The sequence below is a fragment of the Bos indicus genome, chromosome 4 (assembly GCF_029378745.1).
Source record: "Bos indicus isolate NIAB-ARS_2022 breed Sahiwal x Tharparkar chromosome 4, NIAB-ARS_B.indTharparkar_mat_pri_1.0, whole genome shotgun sequence".
Taxonomy (NCBI): Eukaryota; Metazoa; Chordata; class Mammalia; order Artiodactyla; family Bovidae; genus Bos; species Bos indicus.
Genome location: NC_091763.1, coordinates 27800898 through 27817463, shown reverse-complemented (window position 1 = coordinate 27817463; position 16566 = coordinate 27800898). Strand labels below are relative to the sequence as shown.

Here is a 16566-nt window from a genome sequence, read left to right as displayed (position 1 = left end):
TTTTTCTATAAAGAGTACAGATATATGAGTGTATATTTTTTCAGAGTGCAAATCTGAAGTAGAATTTTCCTCAAATATCAACACAAATATATTTATTTTAATGAATATTCTTAAAAATAGCAATTTCCTATCATTTTTCCCGAGGCTATTCTCAAATTAAAAGTGACTCTCAAATGAAAAATTGAAGTATGCATGATACACAGGCCAACTTCTGTGTATTGTTGTACTTCTGCAACAATAATCAGAAACCCATTAAAACTTCACTGATTAAAAACTTTTCCTATGTATTTAGGATACATTATCAACAGGATTTTTCCCTTCGGAATTTATATATAAATGTTAAATTAGGAAAAAAAGAATGGGTCAAAAATTTCTTATCATGCACTTGTTTGCTATTGCTTACAAATAAACAAAACACCTCAAATCCTACAGTACCAACCCATTAAAATCTAAAATCTTGCAAGTGAGGGATATATTAACATAATCTGATATTTTTCCTTAAAAGAGACCTTATTGAAGACTGAAAAAAAATTTAATACCAGAGAATAAATGACTTAGAAACTATATCCAAAACAAAAACTTTTAATTTGTTGTATTTCTTGTTTGAACTACTTTTTAAAGTTCTTCAGAAAAAAAAAGTATAATGCAAAATGTATATATTAATAAACCCTTTAATTAAGGCCTACATTTTCTAAAGAAACTGAAAACAACCAATTAATCTACTGCCATTTTAATGTCAGAGGGAAAACACACATATTATGAAGGAAATGGAATACTCGAGGATGGAATAAGACTGCCTAAGCCAACGTTCCTTGGAACTAAGAAAGCCAAGAGTTGCCACGTGCAAAAATACGTGCAAAAAATTCTATAGCCCAATGAAGTTTGGGAAATGCCTGTTCAAAAAAGTGAAATAGGCAGTGAAGGGCCTCCCAGAGCAGTCAATATGCTAATGTCCATTTTAAATCATATCATATATTATCATAGGCAGAGTTTTCCAGAATTCCTCAATAAAATTTTTTCCCTTTTTTTTTTTTTGGCATAAAAGAGGAACATGCCTGGCCAGTGGTGAACATACCTGTATAACTACACCTAGGTCTTGATGTAACTTTTTTGGATACTCATATTCCTTGTCTTTGTAGCAATATTCAGGTCCCCCAAACCAAACATTTTTTTGGACCTCTGATACAATGGCTCCCTTAACCACTCTGCCGTGGTCAGAAATTTACATTTCTCTCTTGAATTTCATGTTGTTTCAATGGACATTTGTTTTCTAATTTTTTCACTTTCAGAGAAACAAGTACCAACCTGAATGCTTCAAGGTACTCAATATCTCCCATGGGGGGATCAAGGCCACCTGTCCAGGCAATATTTATATTGTATCCTTCTCCAAGGCCTGTTCCAACCTAGGAAGAGAAAAACCACACCACAGTGGGTAGAGGAGAGCACAGGGAAGAAGCAAAAAGACAGGAAAACAAACACATGTGTGCTCTTGAAATAAACATCAAACAACATGTCAAATCAGTCCAACCTTGCTTGACAACCAGTGCTCTGGGTTATGCACTTGTTCTGCACTGGTTCTTGGTCCCGTGGGACAATTCAGTAATCTCGTGTAATTTAAAACACCAGCAAAGGACAAGAAAATTAGGGGTAATCATGCAATGCAATTACCTGAAAGATACAAATAAAAGTGGGGCTCTAAAGAAATAAACCGAACCTCATTTGGGGCTCCACTGCCAGGGAAAAAGTTCCCTTCATCATAGCGATGGAGTGAAATATACAGGATGTTGGGGTCAGCATAAAAGGCTTGCTGTGTACCATTTCCATGGTGAACATCCTACAGGGAAAAGAAAACAGATGACAAATACAGTCACGTCTAACTCTGTGTGGAAACAACTTTCCTGATGTCTAGTTCCCTGTCTTTCTACCCCACCCTCCTTCTCATTTTCTGTCTTCTGTATCCCTCTTTCTTTCCCGTGTTCAGCCTGCTTCCACACCACCCCCCTTTACTTCCTGAACTTTCAGGCAAATTACCCTTTAATGCACTCATTTTTTAAACTGGCTTCTAAAAATCAGGAAACCACAGAGAACATGCCCTGGAGACTCCAGATGAGCAGTCATTGAGAAAGCCCAGTCCTTTGGTACAATTAGATATTTATACACCGGCCCTTTGTACTCTTTGCTTCAGTGATGGAATCTTGCATCCTGTTTTATGGAGGAATTTTATGACTTATTAACTGCCAACAGTTCATAACCCCTCAGGCTTAATTAACTAGCCTCATTGGCCTCTGAAGAAAGACTAATGTTTAAACTACAAACCAGTATTCTGCAGAAGGATCTATGGCTTACAGAGCATTTTCACAATTCTTGACAGAACACTAAACATACGTGTATGCATTGATTTGCCAAGTCCCACCATTAAGGTCAAAGGCTTTGCAACCAGCTGAGTAAATTGGCTTTCTTGAAGCGCTCAGTTCAGTTAGCAGTCCCTCAGCAGTTAGAATGACTTCAAAAGAGATGCCAGATGCAAAAAGAACTTCATACTTTATTTTGGTAAAATTGTGACGGCAAGAGTCGAAGACACAGAAGCATGAGCTCATTAGCTATTAAATCATTTGGGCCAAAGCAGAACGACGGCATGGGCCTTTATGCGATCTTGTCCAATCTGCCTAATTTTAATATTATATATTTAATATATTATGGCTCTCTTCCAAGCCTCCTTCCTCCTCTTTTTTCTTTCCCTACACCATTCCTTCTTCCCACACACAAAAAAGTCAGTTTCATCAAAATGAATGAAAAAAATTCTTATGGCATTCATATTCAATAATGATACAAAACTTAACAGCTCTTTTTTCTAATTGCTTTATGATACAAACATGCTGGAACTGATACAAGATATGGGAAAAATAAAACTAATAGCATTTTTAAAATGTCCTTACTAAAAGACCTCAAGCATTAAGAGTCTCAGTTAATGTGGTTCCTAAATAGCTTCTGAACAAAATAAAATAAAGGACTCTTAAAAGCAAATAACCTACATATTTGTATTTAATATAGTATTACTGCTACATGTGTAACATATATAGTTTCAGGTTCTGTTATAAAAAATTTTTGGTTACTTGTTAACTACCTACTTACACTGTACTTTATTTTGTATCAGTATGAATCCCACTATTTTCAACAATGATTCCTAAAAATTTTGAGTCAGGTACCATATTAAACATCTCACATAGCTTATTTAACATTTATATGAAGTATATGGTATTATCCCTAATTTAAAAGGTAAGCAGACTGAGACTTGGAGAGTTTCAGTAATTTTTCAAGACAAGGTCTTGAATCCACTTCTTACTCCTAAAGCCAAACTCATAACCATTATGCTGTTAACTTACAATTACGTTCATTATCTCTTCGATTCTCTTGGTAAAACTCTGAAGTGAGACTGGTGGTCATTACTGCCCCTTATTGAGGTTTATATAAGTTGTCTCCACGTCAACCCCAGCCCAGAACTCCCTCACTAACACCATCAAAACCTACATTTGCTGATTTATGAAAGCCTGAAGTGATCCTGCCATCCACAGTGCAGACATGCACTAACATACCTTCCTTCTTCCATACAGTTGCTGCTGCTAAGTCACTTCAGTCGTGTCCGACTCTGTGCGACCCTATAGATGGCTGCCCACCAGGCTCTGCCGTCCCTGGGATTCTCCAGGCAAGAACACTGGAGTGGGTTGCCATTTCCTTCTCCAGTGCATGAAAGTGAAAAGTGAAAGTGAAGTCGCTCAGTCGTGTCCGACTCTTAGCAGCCCCATGGACTTCAGCCTACCAGGCTCCTCCGTCCATGGGATTTTCCAGGCAAGAGTACCGGAGTGGGGTGCCATTGCCTTCTCCGTTCCATACAGTACACATATCCAATTAAGGAATCACAGAATATTGGGGAAGATAGGCATCCTTCCAGAAACTTGTCTTGGCTAAAGGCATACACATATCAGGGGAAAAAACAGCATACTGAAAAATATTAAATCTTGGATTTCAGGATGTTCAAAGGACAGGAAGGAGGGGATAGTAAAACTTTTCCTTTATGAGAACAGAAATGAAATAATTTAACCCCCAAGAGTCTCGAATTTGCTAATGGATATCTAGAGGATGGACAAACAAAATACTTTGAAAAATAACATTGATAGAAAACTTTGTTTCTGTTACAAGATAGAATTCTCAGTCAGTGTTTTAAGAAAAATTGTGCTCTGGGCCTAGACATATCAACAGTTTGAAAACCAGTAAAATATTGTCTTGATGCTGTAAAGGTTTATTTAAGACAGTCAAATAAAAGATAGTTTGTCTTAGATATAAAATCATTTGTTTTGTAAAACAGGTTGGATACTTATCACTGCATAAATTTCAAAATAAGAACTACAGTCTTCCCCACAGCACAATAAGGCTTCAACAGATACTATTCATTAAAATTTACAAATTTATTCTAAAAATGCATGGATAATTATTTACTCCATATTTATATTCAAAAGCATTTAGAGATATAGGTAAATTCAAATGTGCCTTTTGTTTTGGGCAACAACTTATATTCTTGAAAGTATTTTTTCAGCTTTCTCTGAAAATACACATACAAAGTGCCTACTGGTCAGGTATGATCTAAGGACTTTTTCTCCATAGCAACAACATAAGACAATCATTGGTGATGATGAGGACTTGCTATAGTAAGAAAATGAACCAAATAACTCACAGCTTCAAAACAGATCTTGCATCTAAGATTTGCTGCTGCTGCTGCTAAGTCGATTCAGTAGTGTCCGACTCTGTGTGACCCCATAGATGGCAGCCCACCAGGCTTTCCTGTCCCTGGTACTTACAATTATTTAGTACTGGCAATTCTTGGGTCAAGTTTGGTGCTTGACTGAACACTGAATTCCCAAAAATCTAAGGACATTTGAAGCATCCTTTTTAAAAATGAAAATAGCCTAAAACGTATTATTTTCAACTGAAAGTCACGTTACATAAAAGCTACCTGAGTCATGCAGGCACATCCTAGGACAGGTTCATGCTCTGAACACAACGGCCAATCTCCTGCAAGCTGAAAAGCGAGTGCGCCTGCTCCCTCTCCTCACCAATCTGAAGGTCTTTGGAATCTTCCCCAGAAGGAAAACTAGAAGAATAAGCTCTCCAGATAAACCAGAAATCATCCCTGCCTACAATATTCAATGCCTCTGAATTTGGCTTCAGGCTCAAATAGAGGGTGAATTAGAGCTCTGGCTCTCTAATTAGTAGGCATCCAAAAATGATGAATCTAGCTGCTGGAACAACGGAATGGCTCTGGCTTCTGTTGGCCCAAGAACTGGTGGAGCTGCGGTTCCTACCAGTTAGCTAAAGTCAGTGAGTTTGGATATGCAGGAATGAAGATCTTTTGTCACTGAAGCACCTTTCCTTTTCCTCTGCTCACTTGCAGAACAGACCTGTCAGCCAGGGAGAACGGATGTCTCAGCGCCACGTGGCACTTTAAAACTTCCTTCTCAGCAGCTGGAAGAAACAGGGGAATTTCCTCAAAGTGTTCCTGCAGCTGCAGAATCTGGAAGACTTGAAAGCAAGAATATGCGGGCTGGTGGTGATCTCAGAGGCAACCCTTTGGAAAGAACCTCGTATGTTTAGAGAACATGAAACAAAACCTTCTCTTCTACTGCAGCCTGCTGGGAAATCAGCGTCCTTTATGTGGGATAATGGAGCAAATTCATAATCAAAGGCCAGTAAGCTTACAGGACACTCCTGGTGGCTACCAAGCAACTTATTTTATAAATCATAGCAAATTATATCCCGCAAATCTTTTTATTCTTATATGAATGTACAAAAACAAAGCTTTACACACAAATCCTCTGAGGCACAAGATATCCATCCATCACCATCCAGGCATTTTAGCTTTCATGTCTATTGTACAGTCCATTGCTCTAGAGTCTGGATGTCACACGTGTGCTTTCAAAGAGGCTCTTAACAGTTATTATCTTCCTAGTAGTGGAGAGTCCTCAGAAAATAACACGAAGAAATTCTGAAAGACAGGGTGACAGTTTACCAATCTCTTTCCTGCATAATTTTGACAAATTTAGAATGTGTAGAAAGATTTTCCTCACAATCCTTGGTCTTCATCTGCTGCCCTTTCTTCAAGTTTTTAGCTTATTTTTCTAGCAGAACTTAAGTGTTTTAGAAGCATATTAAAATTATTTTAAAGATTTACTATCTTATAAATCATGCAAGCCAATAATTGTTCATTCTTTAAAATGTCATTTTGTATATACATGGGAAAATAGGAACTGATGTCCTCGTTTTTGTAAAATTTTAAGACCTCACTGCTGTAGTATATCTAGGCCTTCAACACGTTTCTTTAATGTTGAACTATGACCTACACTGAAACTTCAGCATGTTTGGAAAACACATGGAAAGCTGGGTTTCAATACTCTCAGCACCAAAGAACTTGTAGGAAGGCTGCAATACAGTATGGGGGGAAACATCCACTCCTCTTGAACGCTAGAAATGGTTATCAGCCTTTTATTCCTTTTTTCTTTACTTTAACTTGACCAAGTGTTTCTTCACAGGGCTTTGTTTGCTCTCTCCCCACCCTCTGGCAGGCCTGCCTAACTGAATCAGAAGACCAGGCGGTAAGGCCACGGCTTCCCAATAAGATTTAATTATGAGTGCAGATATGAACAAGATTTAGACTATTAAGCCTTGCACTTCAAAAAAACTTCTAACATATTTTGCCTTTAAATCTTTTATCACCTGCAAAAATTAATTAAGTGCAGATGCAGCAGGTTCGCTTTGGATGCCAGGGTTCATTTCCTGTCTATGCTTTGTCAGACAACCTATTACACCTCCTCGTGAACTGGAGGCAAACAGAAAACGGGGCTCATAAATCACCAGTCAGTTTTCTTTCGCCCTTTCCTGGGCTGGTCCTTTTGTATGCGGCAGATATCCAGCTCATTATTTGTGAATCTACTATAGACAACATGCCAAGTGTCATCTGCATTTAAACAAACCATTTGTTAAACAAATTATAACTCTATTGTGTAAGAACGCATCATGTTAAAAGGCAAGACTAATCGAATGCCTCTGACTCTTAATCACGCAGGGTTCCTGCCGGCAGTCATCCCAAACTGGCATACATGATCTGAGATCTTTTCAGAAAAAAAAAGACACGCTGACTTGTTTTAATAATACCACTGTTGCACAACAAGCAACATGATTGCTAACCAGGGGAAGTGGCCAATTGGTTACCAAAGCAACAACATTCTTTCCAGCACATCTGACTATTTAAAGTCTATATTCTGCAGGGAAAAGTAAATTCAGGTTCTGTTGGGTTATTTTAACTGTGGAAGTATCAATTCATTTAAGGATCATAAAAGTTGCCCCGATCTGCGCCTTCTTCTCATTAAATTGCAGTTAACACCATGAAAGTGAAACGTGAATGTTTATGGTTTCAGAACTGCAATCCTGAATTTAATGAGTTTCCACATTCAAAGGAAACACACCCTTCAGTTGTTTGCAAGTGCTAAAAACAAGGCAACCTAACAGAGAAATACAAATTCAGTCCCTTTTATCTAGAGTCACTGAAAATGCAGCTCTGGCCAGGAATACATACCAGATCTACAATCAATATCTTGCTTATATTTAGTTGGTCTCTCAAGTATTTGGCGGTAATTGCAACTGAATTAAAAAAGCAGAACCCCCTGCGGAATAGAGAAGAACAGAGAAATAAGAAAGCAAATCAGCCAGGAAAACCATTATAAATAATGTTCAGAGCATTTTTTAAAATGCTATATGATCTCTGAAGCCATAAATCTGCTTCTGGGAGTACCTCGCAAGATTTCTCAGTCCATCTGCTAACAATTAGAGGCTTCAGAGACATGCATGGGGCAGGTGACCGCCAGGAATCGTGGCGCTGGGAGATGGCCAGCAGTCCTTGGTACTTACATGGCTGTGGATTCCTCAGCATGATGGCCTGGGGGCCTCACCACAGCAAATCCATTCTGTAGGAACAAGACAGATTTTCAGTGATCAGATAGGAGAGGACTGCTTAGATCTCCATGTACCAAGAGCATCAGGCACATACAAAAAGAGTGGAATCTATAAGAGGCTTCAGAAAAGGTTTTCGTGCCCCGAATACATTTCGTAGAATGAACAGAAACAATATATAGATCATGTTTTCTCAGATCATGTCTCAGATAGAAGGCTCCCACAGAGCCAGGGGAAGAACAGGGGTTTGGGAGTTGTACCAAGCAGACAAATGGCATATCAGCTATTATCCTGGTGTGATTCATTTTCAAGGACCAGTTCTTATTTCATGACACCAGCATCCTAGAGAGGGAGAACAAGTTCATTCTTGGTGCAGGTTTGGGTCAAAGTTTGGAAAGATTAGGGAAGATCCAAAGCGAAAATACTTTAGCTGGACGCCCTCAATGGTTATTTCCACTCCAATGTCAGCAAAATGATAAATTTACACTCACACACTCACATACACACAAAAGAAACCCCAGAAAGGTGAAAAAGAACAATGGAAAGCCCATATTTCTTCCAGTCTATAAATTTAGCTTGGATGACTGCCAAGACTTGCAACTTTATTGGATTCCCTAAGTCAATTTCTAGCCCACATTCTGGAATTTTATAAAGAATTCCAGGGCTGAGTAACAATCAGATCTATCCATGATCAAGCAATGCCTTAACCTCTAGATTAGCTGGAATGCATCACGGAAAGCTGAAGTAACTCCAGCATGAAGGCAGGCAACTATAAATCCTTGCAAAGCCAGCATGCTCAGAAAAGTTGGGTTACTTGACGCGAAAAAAAAGAAATCATTTATCAGATGGTTCACACCACCTTTCACTTAACTATGACACGAGTAATATGCTCACAACAGAGTTTTTCTTTAATATACAATCCTAAAATTTTCAAATAATTTTAATATACCCCAGGGATATTTGTTTCCAAATCTTACTACAAGCATAAACATATTCCCAAGAAAAATAATCTATTCCCACGAGCTTTAAATATACACAAATTTTTCTAGAACATAATGGTAACTGACATACAATGAGTTAATTTTCTACGTATTTTGATGGCCCTATTGTTGTTGTGTTAGTTGCTCAGTTGTGTCTGACTCTTTGTGACCCCATGGACTACAGCCTGCCAGGCTTCTCTGTCCATGGAATTCTCCAGGCAAGAATACTGGAGTGGGTTACTATTCCCTTTTCCAGGGCATCTTCCCGACTCAGGGATTGAACCTGGGTCTCCTGAATTACAGGCAGATTCTTTACCGCCTGAACCACCAGGGAGGCCCTACATAATGATAATCCCAGAAACAAATTAGATGTCAGTGACACAATACCAATTACAAACCTAGGAATAATGATAAACATATTCTATATTTTTATTTTTAAGCAACTCACTATTTCTGTGGCTAAAAAGATTAGCAAAAAAGAAACCATTAGTGAACAACACAAGACAATAGGGAGTGATTTTCAAGATTGTAGAGTGAAACTCTAGAGTGCTACATGACTTCGGAGAATGAAGAATTAGATTATGTGCAATATACTTTATTGGGAAAACGTAGTTAGGGTGAAAATAACAACAAATATAATACAAAGTAATATAACTATCATGTAATAAAATTTTATTTTGGGGGGCTCCAAAATCACTGCAGGTGGTGATTGCAGCCATGAAATTAAAAGACGCTTACTCCTTGGAAGGAAAGTTATGACCAACCTAGATAGCATATTCAAAAGCAGAGACATTACTTTGCCAACAAAGGTCCGTCTAGTCAAGGCTATGGTTTTTCCTGTGGTCATGTACGGATGTGAGAGTTGGACTGTGAAGAAAGCTGAGTGCTGAAGAATTGATGCTTTTGAACTGTGTTGTTGGAGAAGACTCTTGAGAGTCCCTTGGACTGCAAGGAGACCCAACCAGTCCATTGTGAAGGAGATCAGCCCTGGGATTTCTTTGGAAGGAATGATGCTAAAGCTGAAACTCCAGTACTTTGGCCACCTCATGCGAAGAGTTGACTCATTGGAAAAGACTCTGATGCTGGGAGGGATTGGGGGCAGGAGGAGAAGGGGACGGCAGAGGATGAGATGGCTGGATGGCATCATTGACTTGATGGACGTGAGTCTGAGTGAACTCTGGGAGTTGGTGATGGACAGGGAGGCCTGGCGTGCTGCGATTCATGGGGTCGCAAAGAGTCGGACACGACTGAGGGACTGAACTGAACTGAACAAAATTTTATAATTAGGTTAATACTAATGGTCTTTTATAATTAAATTAGAATGTTATGTTTTATGTGTGAAGGGTATGACTAGACAGTAGAAAGAAGACATGCCACAATTAATAACTATAAGAAAAAATATTCACCTTAATTAGTAATCAAATAAAAGCAGGTGAAAATCCCAATAAGAAGCCATTTTTCCACTTAGGAAATTAAAACTTTTAAAACTACTCCACGGGGTGGTACCTATATTTTCATAAATGCTGTTTGCAGGAAGATAACTTATTATAGTCTTTCTGGAAGACAATCTGCCTCTATACATTTAGAGCCTTTATAAAACATTTACCCTTTGAATTAGTAATCTATTACTACTTTAAGGATTTTTGCCCTAACGGTGTTATTGTGTAGACAAATGTTTGTGTAAAAGATCATGTTTTATTTACAATAAGTAAAATGAAAATTATCTAAGTTAATTGATATTAGGCAAATGTTTAAATGAAATATGGTCCATCCATACAACAGAATATTAAGACAGTCATTACAATTTTGTTGTTACAAATATTCAGCAGAACAGAAAAGACAGCAATTTTAGAAGTATTAGTGTTAAAAATAATATATACAGTATGATCTATCTGTGTGATGATATTATGTGGGTTATATTTACTTAAACATTTCAAGTATTTTCCAAATGATTTTACAACAAACATCAATCATTCCAGAGTAAAAAAACATAAAACAAAGAGAAGGTTGAAAGGTAAATTTTAAAGTGTCTAACGAGTAGAGTCGTGTTCACAAGGTGAAAAAGGACTTAACTGATATTCTGAGCAGGGGGAAAGCATAAATGAAAAATAGTTCAGAAAAAAGGATTTTCAAAAACATTATGTACAGATAATCAACCTGAATAGAGGTCACAGTAAGGAACAAAATGGAAGTGAAATTGTACAGGTAACTAGCTAGATTACAGAAGACAAATAAAATTTATTAATAGAATTTATTTCCATCTTCCTCTTTTCCCTTACAGCCAAATTTGAACAAAAGGTCTGCCTTTCACTATATAGTTTTCTTCAGTAACCTCTACTACTTTACTGAACTGCTTGGTTTTAGACTGAAAATTATCTTCTTGCCAATAACAAATATTTCCTTACTCCTCATGATGTACCCACAACTCTCTAATTCCATTCTCAGGAATGGAGAAGTCCCCTACATTTTCCCAGTCTTTTCTGAGGGCCCTGCCCCTGCATTTTCTTAGCTGAAAGTTGGAAAGGCTGCTTCTCCCATACTCTGGTCAGGTGGCAGCTATTTTCTCTCTCACATCTCACCAGCCTGCCTGCAGCACCAGATGGAACTTTGTGTTCTCCTTTCTCTTGGCTTCTTTGGGAACGTGAAGCCCACTGTGCCAACCCCCAACAACACTCTTATAGAAAAAAGGACTAGATCACCCAGAAAGCAAACAGAACAAAAGTAGATGACTGAGTCCTGGGGCAATCCAGCTCTCTTTCCCTCTTGTTGCACTAGAGGACTGCCAGTTCTCTTAGAATCTCTCTCTAAAACTGTGCTTAGAATGACATCCCCTCCTACTTTTCCACTATCATTTAGTGTTTTCCCCAATAACATATTAAATTTGTATTAAAATTCCCAATTGTATTCATTTCATCAAAATTTATATAGGCTCAAGTTCATGCCATCTTGAAAATAAAATTATATACGTATATGTTAACTAAGATAATACAAATACACACACACATAATATGTATCTCCATCCTTACTTCCATTAATCCTTACTGTCACACTTCTTTTCTTCCCCTTTTAATGCTAAAAATCTTGAAAAGGTGGTCCATCCCGCTTTCTCTTTTTGTCTTTTCTTTACCTCTGCTTCAGTCACCTATCTCTAATAGATCTTGCACCCCCATTGGCTCACTAAAGAAGCTCTTATCAAGGTCACTAATAGCCTCTATGTCACTAAATAATGACATTTTTATGCTCTCAGCCTACTTAGTCTCTCATTGGCTTTCAACGCTATTTGCTGTTTCTTCCTTTTTAAAACGGTCTCTTTCCTTTGTCTTCTGTGATGGCATTTCCTCCTGGTTTCCTTATCTCTCCACTCCTGAATCAGTGTCCCTTAAGGATCACACTTCTCAATCTGCTCATTAAATACTGAAGTTACTCAGGCCCAAGTTTTAAGCTCCTCCTCTCTCTATACTTACTTTGTAAACAATGTCACAACTCTCAAGGAACTCAATTACTACCCATCATCCAATATTTCACAGATTTTTATTTCCAGGATGAACCCTGCTCTAAGCATCAGACCAAAATACCAGGCTACTTACTTGATATATTCACTGGGATATCCCAAGAGCACTTCCAATTTAGAACATCCAGTTCAAACTACTGACCTTCTCCCAGCCTTGTCTAACTTACCAGTGATACCATGATTCATCCTGCAGCTCAAGTCATGAACCAATGAGTATCCTTAATGGCTCCCTCTCCCTATTCACCCTCTGATATGTTCTGTGCTTAGTGCTAAGTCAAATCCGACTCTTTCCAACCTCATGGACTGTAGCCCACCAGGCTCCTCTGTCCATGGGATTCTCCAGGCAAGAATACTGGACTGAGTTGCCATACCCTTCTCCAGGGGATCTTCCCAACCCAGGGATCAAACCCACATCTCCTGCAGCTCCTTTATTGCAGGCAGATTCTTTAACAGCTGAGCTACCTGAGAAGCCAATTTTTCCTCTATCTCATTTTAATTCATGACTGATTTCTGTTGATTTTGCTTTTAAAGATCATTCAGATCTCTGTACTTATATGTATATACATTCCTTGCATATTTTACCTTTTGAATTCCTGCCTTTGTCTCCATCACTCCTCTGTTAATTTGTGATTTCAATAAGCACACGGACAATCCATTCAATATCCTGACTTCTTAGTTCTCTGACTCCTTGCTCCATAAACCTGTCTTCTGTTTACAGCCATACTCCTAGACCTTGCCATTGCCAAGAAATAATAACATCTCTTCCAAAATCTCAATGTCAAATACCCCGCTCCCCTATTTTCCAGTTGAAGCTTCAACTGCACTGGGATTTCCAATTCTTTGGCCTTACTAAACTTTTGACGTACAATATATGGGATAAATATCAATAACCTCAGAAATGCAGATGACACCACCCTTATGGCAGAAAGTGAGGAGGAACTAAAAAGCCTCCTGATGAAAGTGAAAGAGGAGAGTGAAAAAGTTGGCTTAAAGCTCAACATTCAGAAAACGAAGATCATGGCATCTGGTCCCATCACTTCATGGGAAATAGATGGGGAAACAGTGGAAACAGTGTCAGATTTTATTTTTTTGGGGCTCCCAAATCACTGCAGATGGTGATTGCTGCCATGAAATTAAAAGACGCTTACTCCTTGGAAGGAAAGTTATGACCAACCTAGATAGCATATTCAAAAGCAGAGACATTACTTTGCCAACAAAGGTCCGTCTAGTCAAGGCTATGGTTTTTCCAGTGGTCATGTATGGATGTGAGAGTTGGACTGTGAAGAAGGCTGAGCACCGAAGAATTGATGCTTTTGAACTGTGGTGTTGGAGAAGACTCTTGAGAGTCCCTTGGACTGTAAGGAGATCCAACCAGTCCATTCTAAAGGAGATCAGCCCTGGGATTTCTTTGGAAGGAATGATGCTAAAGCTGAAACTCCAATACTTTGGCCACCTCATGCGAAGAGTTGACTCATTGGAAAAGACTCTGATGCTGGGAGGGATTGGGGACGGAGGAGGAGGAGAAGGGGACGACAGAGGATGAGATAGCTGGATGGCATCACTGACTCGATGGACATGAGTCTGAGTGAACTCTGGGAGTTGGTGATGGACAGAGAGGCTTGGCGTGCTGCAATTCATGGGGTCACAAAGAGTCGGACACGACTGAGCGACTGAACTGAACTGAACTGAACTGAATACATCATTCAATCCCCACCACCACGTTTATTTCCCTCCTAATACGGCTGAGACTTTAGAGCCCATCATTATATTTACTTCTCTGCATGTAAATTTAAACAACTTGTCCCTTTTCCCCTCCAACATACTCCCCCAGTATGTTGGTCTGCTCAGGTTCCCAAAATAAAATCCCACAGTCTTCCTGCCTTACTCCTCATAGTTCTGGGGTCCGGAAGTTGAGATTAACCTCTGGCATGATTTGGTTTCTGTTGAGAGCTTTCTTCCTGGCTTGTGGATCTGTCTCCTTTTCCCCTGGAGTCCTCACATAAGGCCATTCTCTAAGCACATGATTACAAGTACAGAGAAAACTCTGGTGCCTCCTCCATTTCTTAGAAGAGTACCAACCGTACTGCATTAAGTTCCCACTCTCATGAAATTATGCAACCTTTAACATATTCTCACAGACGCTTTCTACAAATACAGTCACATGGGGAGTTACAGCTTCAACATATACATTTCAGGAATACAAACACTCAGTCCATAACACAGTTTTAGTTGCTTTGTCCTTTTCCTCCCTCAACATACTCTCCTGTTAAAATTATAACTGATTAAATACAACTTGCATCTGCTCTGTTCCTGCACCTAAAGTGAAAGTGTTAGCTACTCAGTCATGTTGGAGCCTTTGCAATCCCTAGCCCGCCAGGCTCCTCTGTCCATGGGATTTCCCATGCAAGAGTACTAGAGTGGGTAGCCATTCCCTTCCTGCACCAAAATATATATAAAAGCCACAGAACTGGTCTTCCTTTAAACTGATGATTTAAAACTTCAGTAGGTTCTTCATGATGCCCAGGAATTATACTATAGTCCTTAGTTGATTAACTCTCCAAGTCTCTCATATGGTATTTCTACCTTCTTCTCTTTCTTCAAATCTTCATTAACCCTTACTCCACTTTTAACCTTGTGAAGACTTTGCTTCCCACTGAACTTAGTATATGGAAGCAATTAGAATAAAACTTCCTCATCCTTCCATAATAAAATCTACCCATTTACTAGTGACCAATACCATATGGAAAAGAATCTGCCTGCAATGCAAGAGATGTAGATTCGATTCCTCATGTGGGAAGATTCCCTGGAGAAGGAAATGGCAACCCACTCCAGAATTCCTGACTGGAGAATTCCATGGAGGGAGGAGAATGGTTGGCTGCAATGCATGGGAATCACACAGAGTTGGACACGACTGAAGCGACCGAACAATAGCAACAATACTGCATGCATGACCTGGCCTCTGCCACCTTTTCAACTTCATCTTGTACTACCATCCACTTTGCTTTCTTCACTCCAGCTACATCAGTCTTTAGCTGCTTCCAGTGTTTCCCTAGCAATAAGCCTTGTTGCCCTAGATATAAGTCTTTGCACATGCTCCTAGTTCTGTGTGAAATGTCCTCCTCTTACCTATCCCTGCCTTCTACCAGGATAATATCTCTTGGTCTGCATATTTTGGCTCCAACATTGCTTCCCCAGAAAAACCATGCCTGAGTCTCCATAGGTCACTAACAGTTTCCTCTATAAAGTACCCTTAGGGGTCTGCCAAACATTTTTTGAGAATAATTAGTATGACTGATTTATTATTTATGATTATTGTGATTTATATCTTTAGTGTCCCACACCCCAGCTCCTCACAGTGGGGTCATCACCTTATGGCTTGGTTCACCTTTTTATTTTCTAGATGTACACACTGACTGTAGACTTACATAGTGACTAGCAATCCACAAGGAATGATAAAACAACCTATGAATATACTATCCTGGTTTTAATCCCTCTGGTCCTTTGCTTTCACCTCAGCTACAAATTCTTTGTCTCTCAAGATTACAGCTTTGGCATACCAGATTTTTGTAGGAGGCTGCCTATTAGACTTAGTAGTATCTTCTGAGAAACACATAAAATATTTTGCTCCTTAAAATTAATGGAATCTTTCATTTGATGAACTATTGTGGAAAGTGCTTAAAAACGACTTTTTTTATCCTTATAGAAATATTTGATTTTCACACTGGATTCTGCATCTCTTGACAATAAATTTGTTTTGTATTTTCTTTGCATTTGTTTTGCCTTATTGTTTGGAACAAACATTTGTTGTGCATGACACTGCTGAAGCCAGGTTTTCCCTTAGCTTAAGAACAAATATCATCGAGGAGAAAAAGAAAACCTGAATAGATCAATCACATGTCCTAAAACTTAAATTGTGATTAAAAACTTTCAACAAATGAAAAGTCTAGGACCAGATGGCTTCACAGTGAATTATATCAAACATTTAGAGAGAGATTAAAACCTGTTCTTCTGAAACTCTTCAAAAAACTGCAGAGGAAGGAGTGCTTTCTATGAAGCTCTTTCTATGAAGTCACCATC

At 38.8% G+C, this 16566-nt stretch overlaps 1 protein-coding gene across 13 annotated transcripts in view; it reads right to left on the bottom strand.

Annotated features, from left to right (window-relative positions):
* HDAC9 (histone deacetylase 9) overlaps positions 1-16566 on the bottom strand; it is a 1049156-nt gene that overhangs the window by 189285 nt on the left and 843305 nt on the right. For all 13 annotated transcript variants that reach the window (XM_070787186.1, XM_070787187.1, XM_070787178.1 and 10 more), the window contains 4 exons: positions 7957-8012; positions 7625-7712; positions 1715-1834; positions 1306-1403 (listed from right to left, as the gene is read on the bottom strand). In XM_070787186.1, coding sequence (XP_070643287.1) covers positions 1306-1403; positions 1715-1834; positions 7625-7712; positions 7957-8012 — 362 coding nt within the window. The remainder of the gene's footprint in view (positions 1-1305; positions 1404-1714; positions 1835-7624; positions 7713-7956; positions 8013-16566) is intronic.